At 44.0% G+C, this 21,157-nt stretch overlaps 1 protein-coding gene across 2 annotated transcripts in view; it reads right to left on the bottom strand.

The window, feature by feature from the left end:
• The window catches only part of znf608 (zinc finger protein 608), a 64,386-nt gene that overhangs the window by 3,074 nt on the left and 40,155 nt on the right, over positions 1–21,157 (bottom strand). The window contains exons 3-9 of one of the 2 annotated variants that reach the window (XM_074639557.1): positions 20,404–20,674; positions 11,206–11,293; positions 3,852–6,300; positions 2,598–3,048; positions 974–1,143; positions 697–844; positions 93–149 (exon numbers count right to left, since the gene is read on the bottom strand). In XM_074639557.1, coding sequence (XP_074495658.1) covers positions 93–149; positions 697–844; positions 974–1,143; positions 2,598–3,048; positions 3,852–6,300; positions 11,206–11,293; positions 20,404–20,674 — 3,634 coding nt within the window. The remainder of the gene's footprint in view (positions 1–92; positions 150–696; positions 845–973; positions 1,144–2,597; positions 3,049–3,851; positions 6,301–11,205; positions 11,294–20,403; positions 20,675–21,157) is intronic. The other variant, XM_074639559.1, reaches the window with a different exon arrangement.

Here is a 21,157-nt window from a genome sequence, read left to right as displayed (position 1 = left end):
AACCAGAGGAGCAGCTGATAATTAATGCATGAACATAGTTGGCATGAAGTTTATAACGAGACCACAGTCTGGTATTAACAGCGTGCTCTTACCAGTAGAGGAGTGACCCGACACCTGCTGACTGGAGACCAGCGACCTGGAGCTCAACCCTTCAACACAGAGCAGTAAGAACACTTTTGAAGGTCGTAGCGGCTCAGTTTTAAAGCGAGAGTGAAGATACTGGTATCATATGAAAATAGAAAAACCTGATGAATCCATTGGTACCACTAACTTGTTGGGAAGGAGGTTAAATAACGCTCCAAACGTACGCTAAATTTTGGCGAGGAAAAACTGTCATGTCCATTTTCAAAGGGGTTCCTTGACCTCTGACCTCCAGATGTGTGAATGAAAATAGGTTCTATGGGCATGAGCATATGTTTTATGCTAAATGCAGTACCTGTGAGGGTTTCTGGATCAATATCTGTCATTGTTTTGTGTTGTTAATTGATTTACAAAAATAAATATATACATACATTTACATAAAGCAGCATATTTGTCCACTCCCATGTTGATAAGAGGATTAAATACTTGACTAATCTCCTTTTAAGGTTCATTTAGAACAGATAAAAAAGGTTTGTGATTAAATATTTGATGGATTGACGGCCCTAGTTGTCTCTTTAAATCAGCCGGTGTCGGTCTCAGTGTGTGTGTTCGTACCTTGGTAGATGTCGTACTGTCCTGACATCAGGTTGTAGCTCATACCCAGGTGTGTGTGATGGTGTGTGTGGAGGTGTCGGGCGAACGACAAGTGGTTCCTCTCTCGCTCTGTCTCCCTTTCGCCCTCGGGGGAACCCTTCTCGCCGGGCTGTTCAAACACAAACACACATATGAACACATTGTTACTGAGCAGAAGACAATAAATAACTTGAAACTTGTGATTTTGTTTCTTGATTTTGTGCACGATGTTGACAGTAAAAAGTGAGCGGCGTCTCACAGCGGGTGATTTCCCGTGGTACTGATGGCTCTGCTGCTGCAGCAGCTCCATGGCCGAGGACGAGGACGAGTCGCCGCTCTGCTTGCCGCTCACCGCTCCTCCTCTGCCGGGCGGAGTCACCTCCGACTCCTCCCTGCCCGCCGTCTTACCGTACAGAGGGTAGTGGAAACCTGGAGGACACAAACAGATATATTTCCGCCGACACATGCACTTTAAATAGTCACCTAAAACAAAAGGTTTGTACATTTTGAGGCCTTTAGCTGCTAAATTTTAAGATGCAGTCCCTGAATAGGCCCCCTATAGTATGTATTTACATCATTAAATGTAATTTATATATAAATAAAGTGACTTAACTGGACTTTAAGGTGTAATTGGTGTTGTTCTCTGTTGAATTAAAATCCAGATGGAAAAAGAAGATGGACTTGACCCTTAAAACGATTCATTATTTTTCATTAAAGGTGCAAATTCAGCTGCAGCTTGGATACTTTTGGGGTTCATCCCACATTTAGTGTTAACTAATACATAAATTCATTCATTATATGATATTGAGGAGTTTTTAAGAGGGTTTGTGAATGAATTAAGGGACATTAAGGGGTTAAAAACTCTTATATATATTATATATAAATACAAAATGAACCGTTTAAGGTAACATTAAGTGATGCTTTAATGCCCTTTGGTTAAATGGTTCTTACACCTTAAACTCTTAATATTTTAATATAGTACAAATTTTAAATATTAAATTATATTTAAGGTCAAATATTCCCAGAGATAATGTACGAGGAACATAAACTCTCTAAAATGTGCTTTTAAATTAATTGTGTATGGGGCGTTTTTAATTGTTTTTGTCTGGACCGCTGTCACTGACTGAGTGATGAAGTAACACGATTGGTCGGCCGAGTGTTGGAGTTTCCTTATCGGCTGTTGTGCTTTCAAAATGAAAAGGCGGGAACAGTCCGTCATGCAAATGAGCCCGTCCGGCACGACGCGTCCGGCTCACGAAACGTGGACCAAGTGGCGATCTAGTTCTAAACTGAAACCAGATTCAGCAGAGGCTTAGACTATTTCTCCCTTTAAATGTTTTCAGAAGTAGATTTTGGTGGATTATTTAACCCAGGAGTCAGCAACCTGCGGCTCTTTAGCTCCTCTCCAGTGGCTCCCTGTGGAGGTTTCAACATGGAGATGAATAACTGTCTTTTGTTCACATTTTCATTTTTTTTTTATCATTGTTGTAGCTCTATGGTACGACGGTACGACGGAGTATTAGGGCCACATTGAGGAAAAAAATAAATCTGAGATTTCAAGAATAAAGTCATAATATTATAAAGTAGTAATTTTACGTGTTATTTTCTTTTTTTCTTGTAAAGTTATGACTTTTTTCTCGTAATATTCTGACTTTATTCTGTAAATCTCAGATGTTTTTTCCCTCAATGTGGCCCTAATACTCCGTAGTACATTGTCTCTTTGGCGCTCAGAGCATTAGACTTATATACTATATACTTAGACTATAAACTGTGTTACCTTCATCACAATGATCAAATGTTTTGAGGCTCCAGACAGATTGTTTTTGGCCTAAAATGTCTCTTTTGATAGTAACGGTTGCTGACCTCTGACCCCAGACTCTTACCTGGGTAATTGTGGACCAGGGTTGGGGACACCCCTCTGTAGGAGCCCCCGCCGCTCTCACACATCGCCAGGTATGGCGGGTAGGAGGAGTGCTGGTACTGGATGTAGGGCTGCTGGGGGGTCATGGGAGGAGACACCGCCGCCCGGGCGCTCTGGGACTCCTCCGCCAGCCCTCCCATCGGCTCCTGGCCCTGATCGTCCAGTCCGTCCAGCCCGTCCAGCCCGTCTGATTCCTCCACGTCGATGGCGATGGCGATGGCGGGCGGCAGATCGTGGACCCTGGCTTTTTTATCTCCTCCTCCTCCCGAAGTCATCTTGGCCCCGGCAGGCTCCACGGTAGCTCCCCACTCTTTGCCCCTGTCTGCTTCGCCCTCCTCGGCCTCCTCGCCGTGCTGCAGCTCTGAGTATTTGCTGTGAGCGAGGCAGTGAGCCCAGGACGGGCCGTCTGAGGGCTAAGATCGATGGGGGACAAGTGTTGGTGCTAAGTTGCAGTGTTTCCCCTATAAGTCTTAGTTAACAGTGGTGGGTGGGAGGTCAACTTCGGTCCACGTCTCGGTCCCAGTTTTGGGTTTAAAAGGCCAGTTGCTAAAACTTAAAGTCTAAATGTTAGTTTGTCTTTTTAGTGCTTTTTTGGAGGCTAATTTAGAATTTCTCGGTGCGGCGGCCCACCGCTGCTGAATGACTATAGAGGAAACACTGAAGTGAACAGAACCATAGACAGACCATCTATCACTGGCTCTGGGTGGGATGTTGATGGAGGGATGACGACGACGTTTCAGGACAGCAGGCGGCCCCGTTCAGAGGTGAGGATGTGAGGCGGCTCACGCATGATCAAACTGAAGGAGGAAAAACAAACCTCCCAGAATGCCACTTTCATTCAATTCACACACATCTTTGTCATGGCTAGAGTTAGTGGTTTAAATGCAGCGTGATGAAATCTGTACAAGCTTTCTGAAAATATAAAAACCAAACACCTGTGTAATAGAAGTGTTTCTTTTGTTCCTTTATGTGTTTTTAACATTTACAGCTAAATGGATTTACACATTTTAATTCTAAACATTAAAACATCTGCATCCATCGAGTACAGCTGCAGCACCACACCGCTGTGTTATTAGCACCTGCTGGTTCAGCTGTACACAAATGTGTGTTTGTAATCTCTCTGTGACACTCAACGACAGCGGTAAAAAGCACACCAACAACACCATCAGCAGCAGCAGAGCGGCGGCGGCGGTTAGAGGCAGAGGGAGAAACTTACACTGGAATAGGAAACATTTGAGTCCAGATCTGTCTGACTGTTCGGGTTGTGGAGGGACGAAGAAGAGGAAGAGGAAGGCGACTTGATGTCGTCGCAGTCTTTAATCGAGACCTGGTGCTGGTCCGCGATGATGCCGCCGCCGTGCACCGCCTTCACGCCCAGTCCCCTTTCCCCCCTCTCGCTCATCTCCACGTAGGACAGGACGGGTTTGGGACGGCAACCTTTGGCGCCATCTGGACCTTTACCTAGTCCACTGGCTGTCACCACGTGTTTATCGTCCTCGCCGTCTCTCGCGCCCTGCCCCCTCTCGCCTCGCTGCTTGGCGCCGTGCGTCTGATCGCAGCACTTGGAGGCCAGTAACATTTTCTGGTCCATGTAGAGTCCTCTGGAGTACTGGCCGTAGTACAGCGACTGAGCCAAGGCGGTCTGGGTCTGACTCATGGCGAGCTGGAGCTGAGACTGAGGCGGCCCGTCGCCTTTCTTTGAGTCTGAGTACTCGTGGGAGGAGCTTTTGTCGTCCTCTTTCGCGTCCTCCTTCCTGTCTTTCCCTTTGCCGTCGACGCCGGAGCTTTTGTGGAAAGCGACGCCGCTGCTGGTTTGCCGGTCCGACTGCATGTACCCCTGCAGGTAGTAGGGCTCGTAGCCGTGGTAGTACGGCGATTGCGGGTCTTTTGACGGCGGGGCGGATGCTGTGGGCGGGGTTTTACCGGAGCTACCATGACTACTGTTAGAGCTCACCTCTGAGGAGACCGAGGACGCCGACTTGGATCTGATTCCATCGGAGCGACATTCGGAGGATCCCCCGTCGTCCCCTGCGTCTGAGATGTCGGAGTAGGCGGGGCTGTTGTTCTTGCTGTCTGTCGCTAGGCAACCGCCGGCGGAGTCGAGCCGGGACGAGCCGCCGATGGAGGGACTGGGGGCGTTGTCGGTGAAGGTGTAGACCTTGTCGGCCTCGGCTCGGATGCTGGCCATCCTGCTCTCCTGGCTCTCCGTGAGCCCGTTCATGACATCCTGCTTGCTGAGGTGCTCCTTCAGAAGGCTTCCAGAAATCTCCTTCACACCCATTTTGGAACCACCGCCACCACCACCGACACCGTCTTCCATTTTGATTCCACCGCTGTCGCCATTAGGCGTCCTGGTTTGCGCGTCTTTGTTGTGTTTGTCCTTCAGCCTCCGTTTCTCCTTCTTGCGGGTCTCTTTGCTGCAGGTGACCAGCGTGGCTTTGACGAGGCTCGGCTCCACCACGATGCTCAGCTTTGGTTTGATGGGCTTCAGGGGAAGGTTCTTACTGGTGAGGCCGACGGCGGCCATCGGCGAGGGCTGCTGTGAGGCGGCGGTATCTGCTGTGCCGCTCGGATACGCCGTGTTGGGTATGGCGATCAGTTTGGGGGGAGCGGGAGCCGGAGCGATCGGCCGGTTGGTCCTCGACTTGGACAGCTTCTCTACCTTCCCGTTGGCCTTCTTGCCTTTGTCGCACGGACCGCCCTTTTTGTCGATCAAACCTTCGGCTTCCAGCTTGGGCATCTCGACCGTGGAGTTCCGGTCCGGCACCATGCAGTTCTCCAGAACCACGGTCATGTTGGAGATGATGGGCAGATTGCTCAGGTCGTCAATCAGCCCGTCTTTCAGCAGCGAGGTTCTTCTGGTCTTGGGGTTGGCGGAGGGGCTGTGGTCGGTGCTGAGGAGGAGCCGTCTGTTCTTCGGCGACCCCACCGTGGTCACCTTGTACAGAGGAGCCGGTTTCTTAGAGGAGCTGTTGGTGCTGTTTGTCTCTGAGAGGTCGTAGGTCAAGCTGCTGATGGCGTCCTCGCAGTCTGACAGTCGCTCCTCGCTCTCGCCGTCCTTCATGGGCTCCAGCTCCGGCTTCCTCTGCTCCTCGGCCTCCAGGTGCGCGTGCGTCTGGTGGTAGCGCAGCCCGTTGATGTGCTTGTAGCGTTTAGTGCAGTTGGGGTGGGGGCAGTCGATGAGGATGGGCGGGGGAGGCGGCGAGGAGGCGCAACCTCCTCCGGGGTCCATGAACGAGGGGTCGGATTTGCCCTGCGGCGTGGACGGGGCGCTGCGGGACTTGGCCCGGATCCTCTTCCCGTTCCCGTTTTTGATGTCGTCAGAGGAGACCATGCTGAGGTCCAGGTCCGCCGGCGGTTTGTTCTTCCGCTTCCCGGAGGACAGCGAGGAGGTGCTGTTGGCGGGTTTCACCTCCTCCACGGTGAAGAAAGACGGAGGCGTCCGGCAGTTGATGAGGTTCAGGCTTCCTCGCCGTCCCTTGCTGTGGATGTTTGCGGTGGTTCCAGCGACGCCACCTCCACGGCTCCGGTGCTGCGACAGTCCTCTGACTTTAGCAGCGGGGGCCGGCTCGACGCAGGGCCGCTCCGCCATCGCCATGCGCATCCGTTTGCCCCGGCCACGCCCACCGGGCAGCTCAGGGTCACTGGAGGGAGACTCACAAAACCTGGACAGAGGAAGAGAAACACAATCACTGATTAATCACTGACAGCATGGAGACGCTTCAGAGATAGATATGAATCAATATTCTGTTATTGTTATGTCTATTTCTCTCCTCAGATGTTCTCAGAATCATCTTGTAGTGCACGGTTCAGCTGTAAAATGAGAACGTTTGTGACCCGGCAGCCATGTTGAGATCAGTTGAGGAAATACCAAGTACCGCCCACATGACCGGAGCACAGCCAATAGGAACGCTCTCTCTCTCTGAAATGACCTGTGATTGGTCAAAGTCTCCCGTCATGGGCTAGATGTTCTAAAGCCTGAAAACAGAGCCATGAGGAGGAGCACAAGTCTAGTTTTCTCTCAGAACACTTGAATTACAATATGATGAAAGGTTATTATGGAATTTTTGCCCACTGATGCCAAAAATATATACTGCCTACTGCAGCTTTAAGTACGGAAGTTACGTGACAAATAAATCAACGTTGACTTCTGGTTTCACACGGGATGAACAGCGGTGAAACATCCACCCGACGTGTTGTGCGTTCAGAGATGGTATTCTGCATACCTTTCTATCATCTCCAACCACTCTGCCCATTCTCCTCTGACCTCTGACATCAACAAGGCATTTCCGTCCACACAACTGCCGCTCACTGGATATGTTCTCTTGTTGGGACCATTCTCTGTAAACCCTAGAGATGGTTGTGCGTGAAAATCCCAGTAGATCAGCAGTTTAATACTCAGACCAGCCCGTCTGGCACCAACAACCATGCCACGTTCAAAGTCACTTAAATCCCCTTTCTTCCCCATTCTGATGCTCGGTTTGAACTTCAGCAAGTCGTCTTCACCACGTCTAGATGACGTAATGCATTGAGTTGCTGCCATGTGATTGGCTGATTAGCTATTTGTGTTAACAAGCAATTGAACAGGTGTGCCTAATAAAGTGGCCGGTGAGTGTATATGAATTACAGTGCCTTACTTTTCGTAGATCTAGCTACGAACATTGTATGAGAACAGCCCGCAGGGAGACATTGAATACGTGTAAATGAAATTGTGTTTCCAATACACATACAACAACTATGTGGGTGGAAATATGTAATTGCACAAATGAGAGGAGGACGTGATGTTCGCTTGTGTGAGCTGGACAGAGTGATCAGATCTCAATGTGGACACTGGAGACACATTAATACCAGGTGGAAATGGAATCATTTGACATCATATCTAAATACAATCTGGATATGAAATGCATTTTAATGCCAGGTGTAATGTAAACGGGGTGTTACTGTTTCAAACTGTATGTATATGTTATCATATTGCATCCTACGGTTTCACATTGTATAAGTTCGTATTGTTCTGGTTCACGCTGTTTGGCCTGACGTTGTGTTGTATTGTGTCGACTTCATGAAGGCTTTGGGCTTTGGATGAATAAAGTGAAAACAAAGCTGTGTTTTCTTGTTGACGCTGTTGTTCTTGAAAGGTTTTAACCCGAAGAACAACTCATTCATATCGTCACACAAATTGAACTCTTGTTCCATCAGATAGATAACAGATTATCATTCACGGCTCATGTGGACCACTTTACCCAGACGTCAAGGAGAAAAATTGATTTTTTTTTTTTTTTTCTGTACAAAGCCTGCTTCTCTCTTTTGATAACATAAAAACCTGTACGATCCACAGCTATCTGTTGTGTATTCACACGGCGTCCGCTCCGCTTTGAAGTCTTTTTGATGCGGTTTACCAGAGCGCCTCACATCTTAACACTGGAGATGCTTCTCTCTACACTCACACATTGTTATTCATATCAAAGAGCTGTCTGTCTGCTGGGATGAGGGGAACGCACTGCTTTATATTTATCTACAGAGTAACGCTCCATTCTCCGAGCTGGACCCCGAACCTCCTGCATTAATTATGACACTACATGGCAGGACTCAATGAATGTCCTCTGACCTTGGAAAGGCTGTTTCTGGGTGTTAATCATCTCATTAATGGAACAGACTGCGGAGCACGTTGAGACTAGACTTCCTCGTCCCCCCTCTGTGATTTTAAAACGATCATATCTCACATTTCTTGTGATGTTTGTAATTGCTTTTTTTTTTACATCAGTGTGTCCCTGAATGTCACTGAAGCTGCTGGAACGTCCCTCTGACATTTTTTATGGATTTGTTTTGGACATTTCAAGGTTATTTGTTGCTCTCGAGGCTCTATCTGAAACGCTGATCGTTTGAGTGATGATTTCCCACAATTCAACTTTGTCTTCCAAAGCAGAAGCTCATCACTTGCTTTTGTTTTTATAATATCAAACAGGGATGTCACGAGAACCGACACAAACAAAATTATTAAAACTTAACGGTAGTCGCTTTTCTACAGTAACACAGGTACCGTCAGGGCTCGAGACTAACGGCAAAGAACGGATATTGAAGAAGTGAAAGTCAATTATATGTTCCATTGCAACATCAGCGCCAGCAGCAGAGCTACGCTTCCACTGTTTGGGACTGAAAGCGACTACCGGACGCCAGTAAAAGTCCGCCTACAAAGAGACAAACAAAAGTAAAACTAAATCCCTACTATTAGAACTATTAGGACATAATGATTTTAAATGAGGTGTGTTTGTACTGGGAAGCTGATTTACAGACGTCTCTTTATACATCCATGGACACAGACGCATTGGTGTTTTCAGTCCAAAATGGCGGCACCGCCACCGCAGTGCCATCTAGCGGCTGTTGTCAAAAAAGCACCAGAGATTCGTCTCTTTGCTTCTATAGTCTTTGTCCCATTGTACCGGGGACGATAGAAAATGTGTTTGAGACGCAGTAAACTATCGACGCGTCCTATTTTTCCCTGATAACGCTACATTGTGAACAACAAGTCTGTGTTGAAATCAGCAGGACGAGAGCTAGTTAACGTTAGCTGTTAGCTCCGTGAAGGACTGTGCTACTTACCGGCTGCTAACAGCTAACGCTAACTAGCTCTCGTCCTTCTGATTTCAATACGGGAGGTGCCACTGATTTACATTATGATGCCTTCAGGCTCTATTCAGTAAAAATGAGTATTGGGAGAAGGTAAATTATAACGTTATCATGATGCGTTCAAATGTAATCTTGTAAAATGTAGTTTTTGGTGGAAGCCTGAATAAATCCAGAAGGAAGGAAGGAAGGAAGGAAGGAAGGAAGGAAGGAAGGAAGGAGAAGGAATTATGACCTGTTTAACTTTCTAACAAAAACCAGCATGCAAACGGTAGTAAAGGAGTTTATGTTGAAAAACAAGAGATTTATTGTTTAACTGTTGTTTTTTAGCGTGGTATGGAATCGGTATTGACGACTAAATCTTTAGTATCCTCACATCCTTAATATCAAACTGGTTTTCTTCATGTGTTTAGTCATATTTTGTGCTTTTAATTTAATCTTTTGGTTCCAGTTCATTCACAGACTGATAATGAGTAAACGGACAGGAAGCATTTCATTCTATTGAATTATATAATAAAAACGTCTTTCAGTCACCGCCGACAAAAGAGAGAGCAGAGCAGCAGAGTCCAAATGAAAAAAGCAATTTAGTCCCTGCTTTCTGAGATTAAGCTGTAATTGCCATGACAACAATCATTTACATACAGGAGCAATAATTGAGAGGCTTCAGCCCCGCGAGGAGGAGAGACTGTCACATTTTCCTCTCAGCAATTACAAAAAAAAACACTCTCCATTTGGGATGAAGCGTGTTTCTGTTAAAGCTGTTCAGTCAATTCATCCCTTTATATCATTTTAGCAACATTACAGCACTTTACAAAAGATAAAGTGCTCTTTTCAGTTAATCAAATAAACAAGCAGCAGCAAATGAAAGTCAATAAGAAGAACAATAATAGATCAAACAGGGAAATAAACCAAGCAGAATCTGAATAATTATATGAGGCCTTAATAAGAATAAGAATTAATTTCAAATATCATTTTAGGCGTAATGTCACCAGTCTGCCTCGTCAACTCGTCCTGCAGCTTTGTTGTTGGCGTCCTGATTCTCTGTTGCCCTGTGGCGACGTGACGAGACGATTCAACTTGAACAAAATGGTGTGTTTGTTGTTTTAGAATTTAGATTTATAGTAAATGGCAGCTGCAACTCTGTGTACATGGGAACGAATCATAAGCAAACGTTGTAACTGTAATAAGCTGCCAAACAGGAAGCACTGCTTTCTATATTTATATTTTTTATTTCAATTTGTAAATGCCGACAAAAGTTTTGAGTTGTTGTTCTGAGTTAATTCACGTGAATTTTACCAGTCGGGGACTTGTATTTCCGATTATTCGGACACCACATGAATGCAGCACAAATGCCCTGTCTTGCTATGTTAATGAAAGTGAAACAGCATCGCCACGTGTGTCAACAAATCGAGCTGTGATTAGAGATATATGATACACCACACAGTTGTACCGGCAGGCATACGTAGCCTACAGTAGTGCACAGATACATAGACGTTTCCATGGTTGCCACACATACCGCGTGGCGTTTACTCGCGGAGCGCTTGTCTGCACGAGGAGCGCAGTTAGACCCCGCGGATCCAAGCGAGTACGCAGGCGGAGTGTCGCTCCCCGTCTGAATAGACCTTAATGTACAAACAAGCAGATAAACCGAACCGAAAACAGAACCTCCTACCAGCACTGAATCTTTTAGTGGTACGGAGCACTGGACCGAACACCGCACTGGCCTACTTTCATCCCTGGTCTTCATCTGTTGGCTAAGACCACCAAACATTGAGTGCAGTTTTTCTCTTGCTGCTTTGGGTCCTCATTTAGCTTTGAAAAGTTTTCCCCCATCCATACATTAATGTCAGTGAGACAGGCAGTGACATCATGCAGTGTATATATAACATAAAGTATAGTATGTTATCGTCTGTAAAGAAACAGAGGCAGAGAGAGAAAGACAGTCTCACCTCGGAGGAGCCCAGTCGTGTTTGGTGCAGTCTAACAGAGTTCCCACGTAGGTTCTCTTCCTCCACGTCACGTTCACCACCAGCACACCTGTCGATCACAGAGACACACGAGGTTAGTACTGGACCGGATCTCTACTGGGACCGCAGCAGGCTCCTGGATCAGTAACAAGGTGAAGAGGTCAGAGAGCAACAGTTTGTTTCTGATTATAACAGACGTCAATGACAAAACAATCAATTTAAAGTTGATCCTTCTGGAACACAAAATGAATTTGGCAGTTATTAAAACAGATAAGAAAAAACATCTAGATTTTTAGAGGAAAAAAGGTCTTAAAATGTGTTTATTATGATGATCATATCAATCAGAATGACTATGACAGAATCAAACAGTGATACAGGTGTTCAGGTAGAACAACACATCAAACTGTGTGAAAGGAGCTCTCCTGTTGTTATCAGCCTCTGCAGCTCTACAGAAATACTCTGATTCCTTTCTTCTCTCTTGTATCTAATGAGGAAACTAATGAAACAGCGATAAAAGACGGATGTGCAGAAATAAAAAGGAGCACGCTGAACCCTCTGAGCAGAAAGACGAATCAACGTGACGAGCTGCCGCCGGTCGGAGATGAGAAGCTGAAGGAGTTCAAATTGTTTTCCAAACTGTTTGTTGTTACTCAAACTGATATTGGTCGGCAGCATCAGGAGGAGAATACAGTCTTCTGTTCCTGTCAGCTCTTTAGTACAAAGCTAAATTTAGCCTTCACGGTTTTAAACGACCCTTCAGCCACGTGAAACAAACGTCTCCTCTTCCTCTTCCTCTTCTTCACTCTCAGACTGACATTTGAAAACCATTAACCTCCCTTTTTGTGACGCGCCGGCGGCAATGCAGAGCGAATCAAATCCTGGATGCGTTACAGCTTTAAAAGCAACACGCGACTTCTCGCTCTTCAGTTAAGCCCGATGGTCGCCGCCGCCACCGCCATCACTAAACACTCTCACAGATAGACGAGAGAGGGAACACGGCCGAGTGTGTTCCCTCAGTTTAACAAAAGGTGGATCAGCCCCTAAAATCTATAATGAACCAGCTGGATGGATAATAAATACCTACCCCCTTAAGTAGCTCTGAGACAACCTCACTGAGATATTCAAACCTAAGATGACGTTTGTTTACGGCTGTAACATCACATTAAATATATATATATAGATATATTCTATGTGACACATGTAAACATGTCATCCTGGATGAATATGCTTGTTGGAGTACTCCAACTCAAAGGAAACTGAGATAATGCAGCAGGTTAACATCTCATCCAGGTTTGTGCTCACCGTCTGCCATCTGCACCAAGTGGCACTAAAACTGAGTCAGCAGCTCGCCGTGACTGAATGAATCTAACTAACAGTGGAAAAAACTCAGTGTTTTATGACAACATGTTCAAAGAAACTATTTTGGTTCATCTTTAAACCAAACTGGGTTCATTCTCAAGTCAAAACACACACTTGTACCTGTACTGATCAGAACCCTGGATAATGTTTGAATCCAGGGCTGACAAAGTTAACGCGATAATTACACGCTAACGCAAATTTGTTTTAACGCCACTACTTTTTTTAATGCATTAATGCAACTTGTGATTTTTAGGTTGAAGTTTCAAAGCTAGAGTGAAGATACTGGTATCATATGAAACTATAAAACCTGATGAATCCATCGGTACCAACCATGTCATACTGGCTCGTCGCGAAGGAGGTTAAATAACGCTCCAAACTTATGCTAAATTTTGGCGAGGAAAAACTGTCATGTCCATTTTCAAAGGGGTCCCTTGACCTCTGACCTCCAGATGTGTGAATGTAAATGGGTTCTATGGGTACCCACGAGTCTCCCCTTTACAGACATGCCCACTTTATGATAATCACATGCAGTTTAGGGCAAGTCATAGTCAAGTCAGCACACTGACACACTGACAGCTGTTGTTGCCTGTTGGGCTGCAGTTTGCCATGTTATGATGTGAGCATATAGTTTTATGCTAAATGCAGTACCTGTGAGGATTTCTGGATCAATATCTGTCATTGATTTGTGTTGTTAATTGATTTACAATAATAAATATAAACATGCATTTGCATAAAGCAGCAGATTTGTCCACTCCCATTAAATACTTGACAAATCTCCCTTTAAGGTACATTTTGAACAGATAAAAAATGTGTGATTAATTTGCGATTAATCGCGATTAAATATTTTAATCGAAGGACGTGGTACGTTGTTGCTGCCGTATTTATGACTAGATGACTTTATGTTGAGTGTTGATAGAGCAGCTGCATAGCCTGGCACTGATCCAACCAAACTCCAAGCATTTTAAAAGTTGTCCGATTGTTGTCATGGTAACAGACCTGACAAAGCATGAATTCAGACTTTTTACTAATCAGCATCATTATGTAGTTATTTCGGCATCATTTTGATCCATTTATTGATATTAAATCACAGTACAATCTGTTTATTTTGGGTGCCTACCGCAGTAGCGACGTGTGGCTGCTGGATACAGTCACTGTATGTGAATACAGCTCGCCGCCGGGTGATGTTATGAACCCAGACACGACAGCGTTTGGTTTTCTGACATATCTGGGACTTCATCAACATGTACAAAGCAGCAACAGTGGTTATTTCTTCCATGGTTGATGGAGGAAAGAGAAGTTGTTGGTATCTATGGAGACAAGCTCCTTTTCCTCTCCAGTGCGTCTAGTACGAAGGAACACAAACGATACCGGCGGTACAAGTCGTGTGAGTAAAGCGAGGCGAATATTTGCTTCACGCTTGGTGTGAACTCAACACAACGCTCCACCAGACAGTGAACAAGTGTATTTCCCTGAAACGGTGCACTATTCCTTTAAATCAGCTACTTTACAGTGATGATGTGTGTTTAGTAATTATTTACAATCCTTGTAATTGACGTTATCTCTGGCATCAAGTCTGTCAGACAGACAGACAGACAGACAGAGCGTCTAGAAGTCAGACGGTCTGTGGAGCCAATCACCATCTGATTAGACTCATCAGACTCTGGTCTCCTGCAGGGAGGAGGTGAGGGGGTGAGGGGGTGAGGAGGGGTCTGAAGCTGAAATGGTGGTCTCATCTTCTTCTTTCTGTCTTTCCAATTAGTATTCTGCTTAATTAACATGCAACCGGCATCTTCCCCTCGTATCCCTCCGCCGTCACGAGGAGGAAGGGGGCTCTCCAGTTATCCCTCCGCCTCCTGAACCGTATAGTCCCCGAGCGGCGGGGAGGACGCCGCAGGATGAACACAAAGAAAGAAAAAATACTCTCTCACGTCTTCGTCGTTCTTCGCCTCTCTTTGACTCTGACATCGTCCATCGAAAATGATCCTTCTTCGTCTGTTTCTCTCTGTCTCGTCTTTACATTCCTCTCCATCTCTCCGGTGGCTTCAAAATATAGACAGAAACCTCCGTTGCCATTCTGTCCATCTCCTCACTTCTATCTCTCCTCCTCTTCCTCATCCATCCGTCCATCCTGTCAGACTGAATCCATTTTATAGCTCCTTCATCCCTCTTCTGTCCCTCCATCTTTGTCCTTGTTCTTTAGATATATGTCTGCATGTTAGTATTTGGTAGTAGATTACGGCGTATCTCTCTGTGATATATATATATATATATATATGTATATATATATATATATAACTCCAGATTTATCATCATATTATTTATGCATCCTGTTCCTCTGCTTCACTTCACTGATGCTGCTGCAGTTTGTTTACTCTCACAAACCTGGAAACACGACGCTTTGATGTCTTCTGTTTGCATTTATTTTCTCCTTCTCCGAGGAGGAGGAGGCGACGTGTTCAGCCCGGCTGGTTAGTTTGTTCCTTTCTTCGGAGGAAATCTCAAAAAATATATGTGAACAGATTGGAGTGAAATCTGGTGGAAAGTTCAGCGACAGGTCGCCGAATAAGTGATTTGTTTTTGGTGTGAATCCAGGGACTTATTGGGATCTAGTTTCTCATATACTGCTGCTCTTAAATGACAAATCTGCCGGTTAAAAAATACAGAATTCAATTAAAATAATTCTGAAATAATAAATAGATTAATTTGTAGGTAGTCATGAAAGTGTGTTGCTGAAAAGATTTGAATGCATCATCCAGATAAACCCGTAAATCAGGAGTAACGTCAGCAGCCTTCCATTCCTTTAACCATCTACATCTAAATATATTCAAAGTCAGGATTATTTGTGCTGAAAGGGAATATTGGAAATAGTTTGGATTCAATTCTGTATTATAAGAGGGGCAGGAATTTGAATATTCTTGATAATATTATTATGAACACATCGGTGAAATAAAAAACACATTTTCTTAGTTCTTAACCTGTGTGCTTGTTCTCGCTACGTGTCAGATAGATGTCAAAATCTCTCTCCTTTGTCTCCCTGTCTCATCTTGAACTCGGAGGCGTGTACGTAAATGTATCTGATCAGATCTAATATGTACTGTACGGCGTATTAGGGCCATTGTAGGTAAAACAAATGAATTATGGAGCTGGGGCGTGTGACCACCGTGATCTCTCTGGTCACAGCGGTCAAGGACAGTGACCGGAGGAGCGCTGAGAGGCGCTGCAGGTTGATCAATACAGAATGCCTTACACAATGTGGACGCTGGGCGTGAAAATGACAACTGCGTCGGTCTGAAACTAGCAATGACAATTGCACTGTGCTGTGCGATAGGAAGATAGGGCCTCTAGTCTGCAAAAACTTTCTTTAGATTTCCAAAAGCATGTAGTTGAAGTTTAATTCCTGATCCAACAACGCGGGTGAGGAAGATGTGAACAGTCCTCTACAGCTCTGTAGAGCCTAACTTTACTTTTACTGTTATCAGACAAAGAGAAAAGCTCTCCTGTCATTCTAAAATGGTCCATAATTGATACTACAGTACTTCCCTGTTTATGAATGAAGCATTACAGTTGAAGCAGCGCCGCGCTGTGTGTGTTTCACCAATCAGCGACGATCATCCCCGCAAACTCCACCACGAAAGTTCCTGTACTTTCAGAAAGTGCTAACCCCTGATCAGGGCCTTTTTTTGGAGAGTAAAATGTCCCCGGAACTTAATTCAGACCCTGGACTCTGCAGCTGAAACGCAACGAGTTCCTCAAAAGGTTCCTAGTTCCGGGGGAAGTTCCTGTGGTGGAAACGGGGCCTCAGAGGAGGTTTGTGCTTCTCATAACCTCCGCCAAGGAGGTCATGCTTTCGGAATGATTGTCTGTTTGTCAGCAGGATTACGGAAAAACTACTGGCCCGATTTTCATGTAACTTGGTGGAAGGGTGTAACACGGGCCAAGGAAGAACCCATTCGATTTTGGAGCAGATCCGGATCACGGGGCAGATACATGCCTTATTCTCACTCAGCCTTGGCGGAGGTCTGCGCTCTCTGAGTGCCATTCTAGTTTGAACTGTTTTGCTTGAAGCTTCATTTTATTAATTTATCAACTACATTTTGTTGTGTTTGTTTTTTCTTTTTACCTGTCAAAGTCTAGAAGGAAACATTTTAATTCAATTTCCTGTCCGTGTTTCCACCGAGCTGACTGACTGCTTTATCTGACGTCTGTTTGTATAGAAGGAGACAGTCTGCAGCAGGAGATGGATTATTCACCGTCTATCTCTGTGGTCTGTCTAGGAGCACCATGCAGGATAAATTCCCCCGTGTTGTGTTTGTTTTCTCTTCTTTTTATTTTTTGCCTGGGCAGAGAGAGCAGCTCCAGTTAATTAATACTGGGCCGGGATACAAACGCCTCTCCGCCAAACTCACCACTCCACTTCAGAGGCCCGGCGGCTGGCAGAGCGAGATGGGCACCGAGAGATGGGATTATTCATTAGCAGCCTGCAGTAAGGTATTACACCTCCGCTGAGAGGCCGCCGCGCTGAGCGCTGTCCTCGTTAACGGCCTATCAAAGTGCGACGGCGTGGAAATCGGCGGGTGAATCATCAGGCCGTCTGATCCGCCGCCCGGTACTCCCAAGGTATCATTTTGTCGTGTTGGACGGGTTTCTGGTTCCACTTCTCTTCTTGTTCTGGACTGAAGCTCAACGCCAAAACTGCTCTTATGAGGATCTGCAGTCGGGTTTAAAAATACATTCTAGTTATTTTAGTTTGGAATGAAAAGTAGAAGTTTGAAGTAGATCTGTTTGTTCTCGTGGCATATGTTATCCAAACCCACACTAGTTGAAACGGGACCCAGTTTTATTTGGCCAAACAGGGTGAATCCATCATCTTTTTTAGGGGTAAACGGTTTTGAAATATCCAGATTTTTAAATCCACTTTTTCTCTACAGAGAGGCAGTGTTGTACAGTGATGTTCTGGCAGAAGAAGCAGACGTAACACAACGTGAAACTGCCTCTGCTCTGTTGTTTGGGCAACAAGTCCTCCAATGATAAAATACATAACGTGATAAGTTAATAAATATAAAATTAACTGTATCAAAAATAATATTAAAAATAAAAGTAGGCATGAATTAACCGATAAAATGTGACAAATTTATATTTCTGCTTCTTTATTTATGTATCTTTGTATTAATTCCCCTATCTAATCTATTTAATTATGCCATTTATTTTTATTAACTTTTAAATTTTTTCATTTTATTTTTATTTTACATTCATTTTTAAATGTATTTATTCACTATTTAATTGTATGTATTTATTAATATATTATTTATTTTTGCATGATTTTCCCTTTGCATTTTTTATTAAAACTTATTTATTTCTTTCTCTATTCTTTTATTTATACAATTTGTTAGGCAATTAATTCATGCCTATATTTATTTTTATTAACTTAAAAAAATTGTATTTTATATTTTACATCCATTTTTACATTTATTTATTCATTATTAAATTGTATGTATTTATTAATGTTTTATTTATGCATAATGTTCCCTTTGTTTTTTCACCCCTTATTTATTTCCCCAAACTTATTTATTTCTGTATTCTTTTATATATATTTCTTTATGCAATTTATATTTATATTCTTTATGCATTTCTTTATTAAATTGTATGCATTTCTTTATGTATTTATTTATTTATGCATGATTTTGCCTAATTAATGCCTATATTTATTTTTGGTACATTTAATGGCATATTTTATTATTTATATATCAAGTAATTTATTTATTTATTTATTTATTTTGGCAGGTTCCATCAAACGACCAGCGCAACCTGCAAATATCAACCAAAAGCATCAACTGGGACGGAGTCAAAGTCAGCAGGAGTCAGTAAACGGCTGGAGGAAGCCCTCGTCTGACTACAGACTGGTTACCGTCTTCCTCCATATACACCAAACCTGTTATCACCATATGTAGATCACATGATCACAACTGAACCAGCTCTATCCTCTGATTAAGACTCTGAGATGTGGATAAAAACTCTGGAAACATAGAACTGAGTTTTGCTGTTTTTCTGGCCTCATTTTGGAAACACAAAACAGTCCAGTAAACCTGAAAAGCTGCTTCTAAGGAGGCAGAAATATTTACTCAGACTGTTGCCCCGGAGCTGTCATAAATTTGGATAGCGTCCCTCTACAGCTTCTAAAAATGAAGCGTCTCAAATTAAAGCCTCCCTTGTTGAATTCTTCCTGCAAACAACACGTTCTTTAGTTTCAATGAGGAGGAACAAAACAAACCACCTGAATTTTCTCACACCTCGCTTCTACTCAGCCGGCGTTCAGTAAAAATAGTTTGTGATCGTCGGTCTCTCCGTCCGTGTAGAGACTCAGATTAAATGACAACCACTATAAATCCTCCAATGTGAAGACAACAGAAATAGTGCAGTGGAAGGCAAGTCGGGGCTTTTCCACACGTCGAGGCAAAAAAAAAAGTCTTTTGTCAAAGTCGAGTCGAGCTCGCGGATCAGAAAAGCTGCTGATGCGTTTCCACCATCTTGGCTTTCACTGAGGCACAAATAAAGTATTTCATTTACTCGTGTTTGACACACAGGACTCTCCACGTCCTCACCATCACAGACTGGAAACAACCCACATTATTCTGCATCAGTTGTTCAGCATTTGAGGACTAATACACAAACGTGAAGGTGAAAAAGTTGAGACAATATAACGGCTTCTACTTATTAAAGGAACAGTGTGGAACATTTCAGGGGATCTATTAGCAGAGATGGAGTATAATATTAATATCTATGTTTTCATTAGTGTATAATCACCTGAAACTAAGAATCGTTTGAATGAGTCCTTCATATCTACATAGGGAGCGGGTCGTCTTCACGGAGTCCTCCATGTGTCTACAGTAGCTCAGAACGGACAAATCAAACTCTGGCTCTAGAGAGACTTTCACAGTTTTACGTTACCTGAAGGTAATCCGTAGTTCTCCGACACGCTTGTGAAACTGCGTTGACGTGAGCCGCAGAGTGTTAAACCGCGGTACCGCCAGCTGCCGTCTGTTGCTCCTAAAGTATGTTTATTATGGTAAGGATGACCTCTGAGCAAGGAGAACGGCGTTACCACGGTTTTGCACTCGGAGGCTCACGTTACGGCAGTCTTGGAAAGGGAGGAGTGAGCAGAGGGGTACTCAGTTGGTTGCAATCTGCAACCACACCACTAGATGCCGTCAAATCCTACACACTTCACCTTTAAAGGAGATTAACAGCGTTTTTGCATATTTCAGTCCACCGGCCACAAACTACAAATAAATGTCAGCCATTGTCAGCGTAATGTTTTAGATTCCTGAATCTGTTTTTGTTTTTACTTTCAAGGCAGTCAAAGCCCTGACGCCTTAAAATCATAAAGTATGCACTATTAATGGGTCAGTTTACTTAAAAGACATATTTTCTACTTAATTTTAGTTGCATTTTAGCCATGCAGAAAGATCTGTTTTTTAAAATACATGCCTTGATTTTCTACAGCCAACCCAATACCGAGCAGAAGGAGGGAACTACGGTTGTGCTAGTAAAAGAATTGAAAAATGACAACTGAAAAACTCAACAGCAACATATCTTTCAAGAGACGACGACCCTGTGACTCCATCCACAAAAATAGTAATGTAGTTTTTTCGTGCTTTAAGGAACACAGACTATATCAGAAGTGGATCTCTCATAAGTCTGTGTACAGACACCACTAAAATATAGGTCTTTTTTGTAATTTGGGTGAACCAACCCTTTAAACTTGTTACCACAGAGCGTTCACTAGTGAGAGATCACTAATCACTTTTCAGAACTACTTCTTACCCTCGTCGGTCTCGTGCCAGACGATGCCCTCCAGGTTGACGCTGGTCCCGGGCTGGCAGGGCCCCAGACAGGCCGAGTCCCCCTCCAGTGCTCCAGAGACGCCTCCATCCTGGGTGTTGGTGCCTATAGACCTCGTCCTCACCGCCAGCTGCTTGGGGTTGGAGGTGGGCAGGGCCGGAGGGGAGAACGAAGGGGCCGAGGGCAGAGAGGATCCGGGGGCCCCGGGGTGGCCTGGAGCAGGGGGAGCTGGTACTGTGAACATGGGGTCTACCTGGAGGGAAAAGGAGCGGATTCGTTGAAAAAAATGCATGCTAATATGACATTTTAGTTTAGAAATCACTTCTCTTCAGTTCACCGAGTAAATAATTCTGAGACGAGACCAAGACCTCAAAAAATGGTCTTGAGACCAAGATCGATCTCAAGTTCTACAACACTGCAATACACTGCAATACGTTAATACAAATGAGGATAAGATAATAACAACTAAGAAATGTTAATAAAAATGAAGATCAGATAATAATGAAGATAAGATAAAAACAAGAGATAAGTTAATAACAACAAAGATAAGGTAATAACAATGAAGATAAGTTAACAAAAACAAGGATAAGTTAACAAAAAAGAAGATAAGTTAACAATTAAGATAAGTTAACGAAAACGAAGATAAGATAACAACGAAGATAATAAGGACGAAGACAAGATAATAATGAAGATAAGATGATTACAATGAAGATAAGAAGATTACAATGAAGATAAG

This window comes from Sebastes fasciatus, chromosome 6 (genome assembly GCF_043250625.1).
Source record: "Sebastes fasciatus isolate fSebFas1 chromosome 6, fSebFas1.pri, whole genome shotgun sequence".
Taxonomy (NCBI): Eukaryota; Metazoa; Chordata; class Actinopteri; order Perciformes; family Sebastidae; genus Sebastes; species Sebastes fasciatus.
Note: the sequence above shows the minus strand (reverse complement) of the source record. Positions and strands in the feature narration are given on the sequence as shown.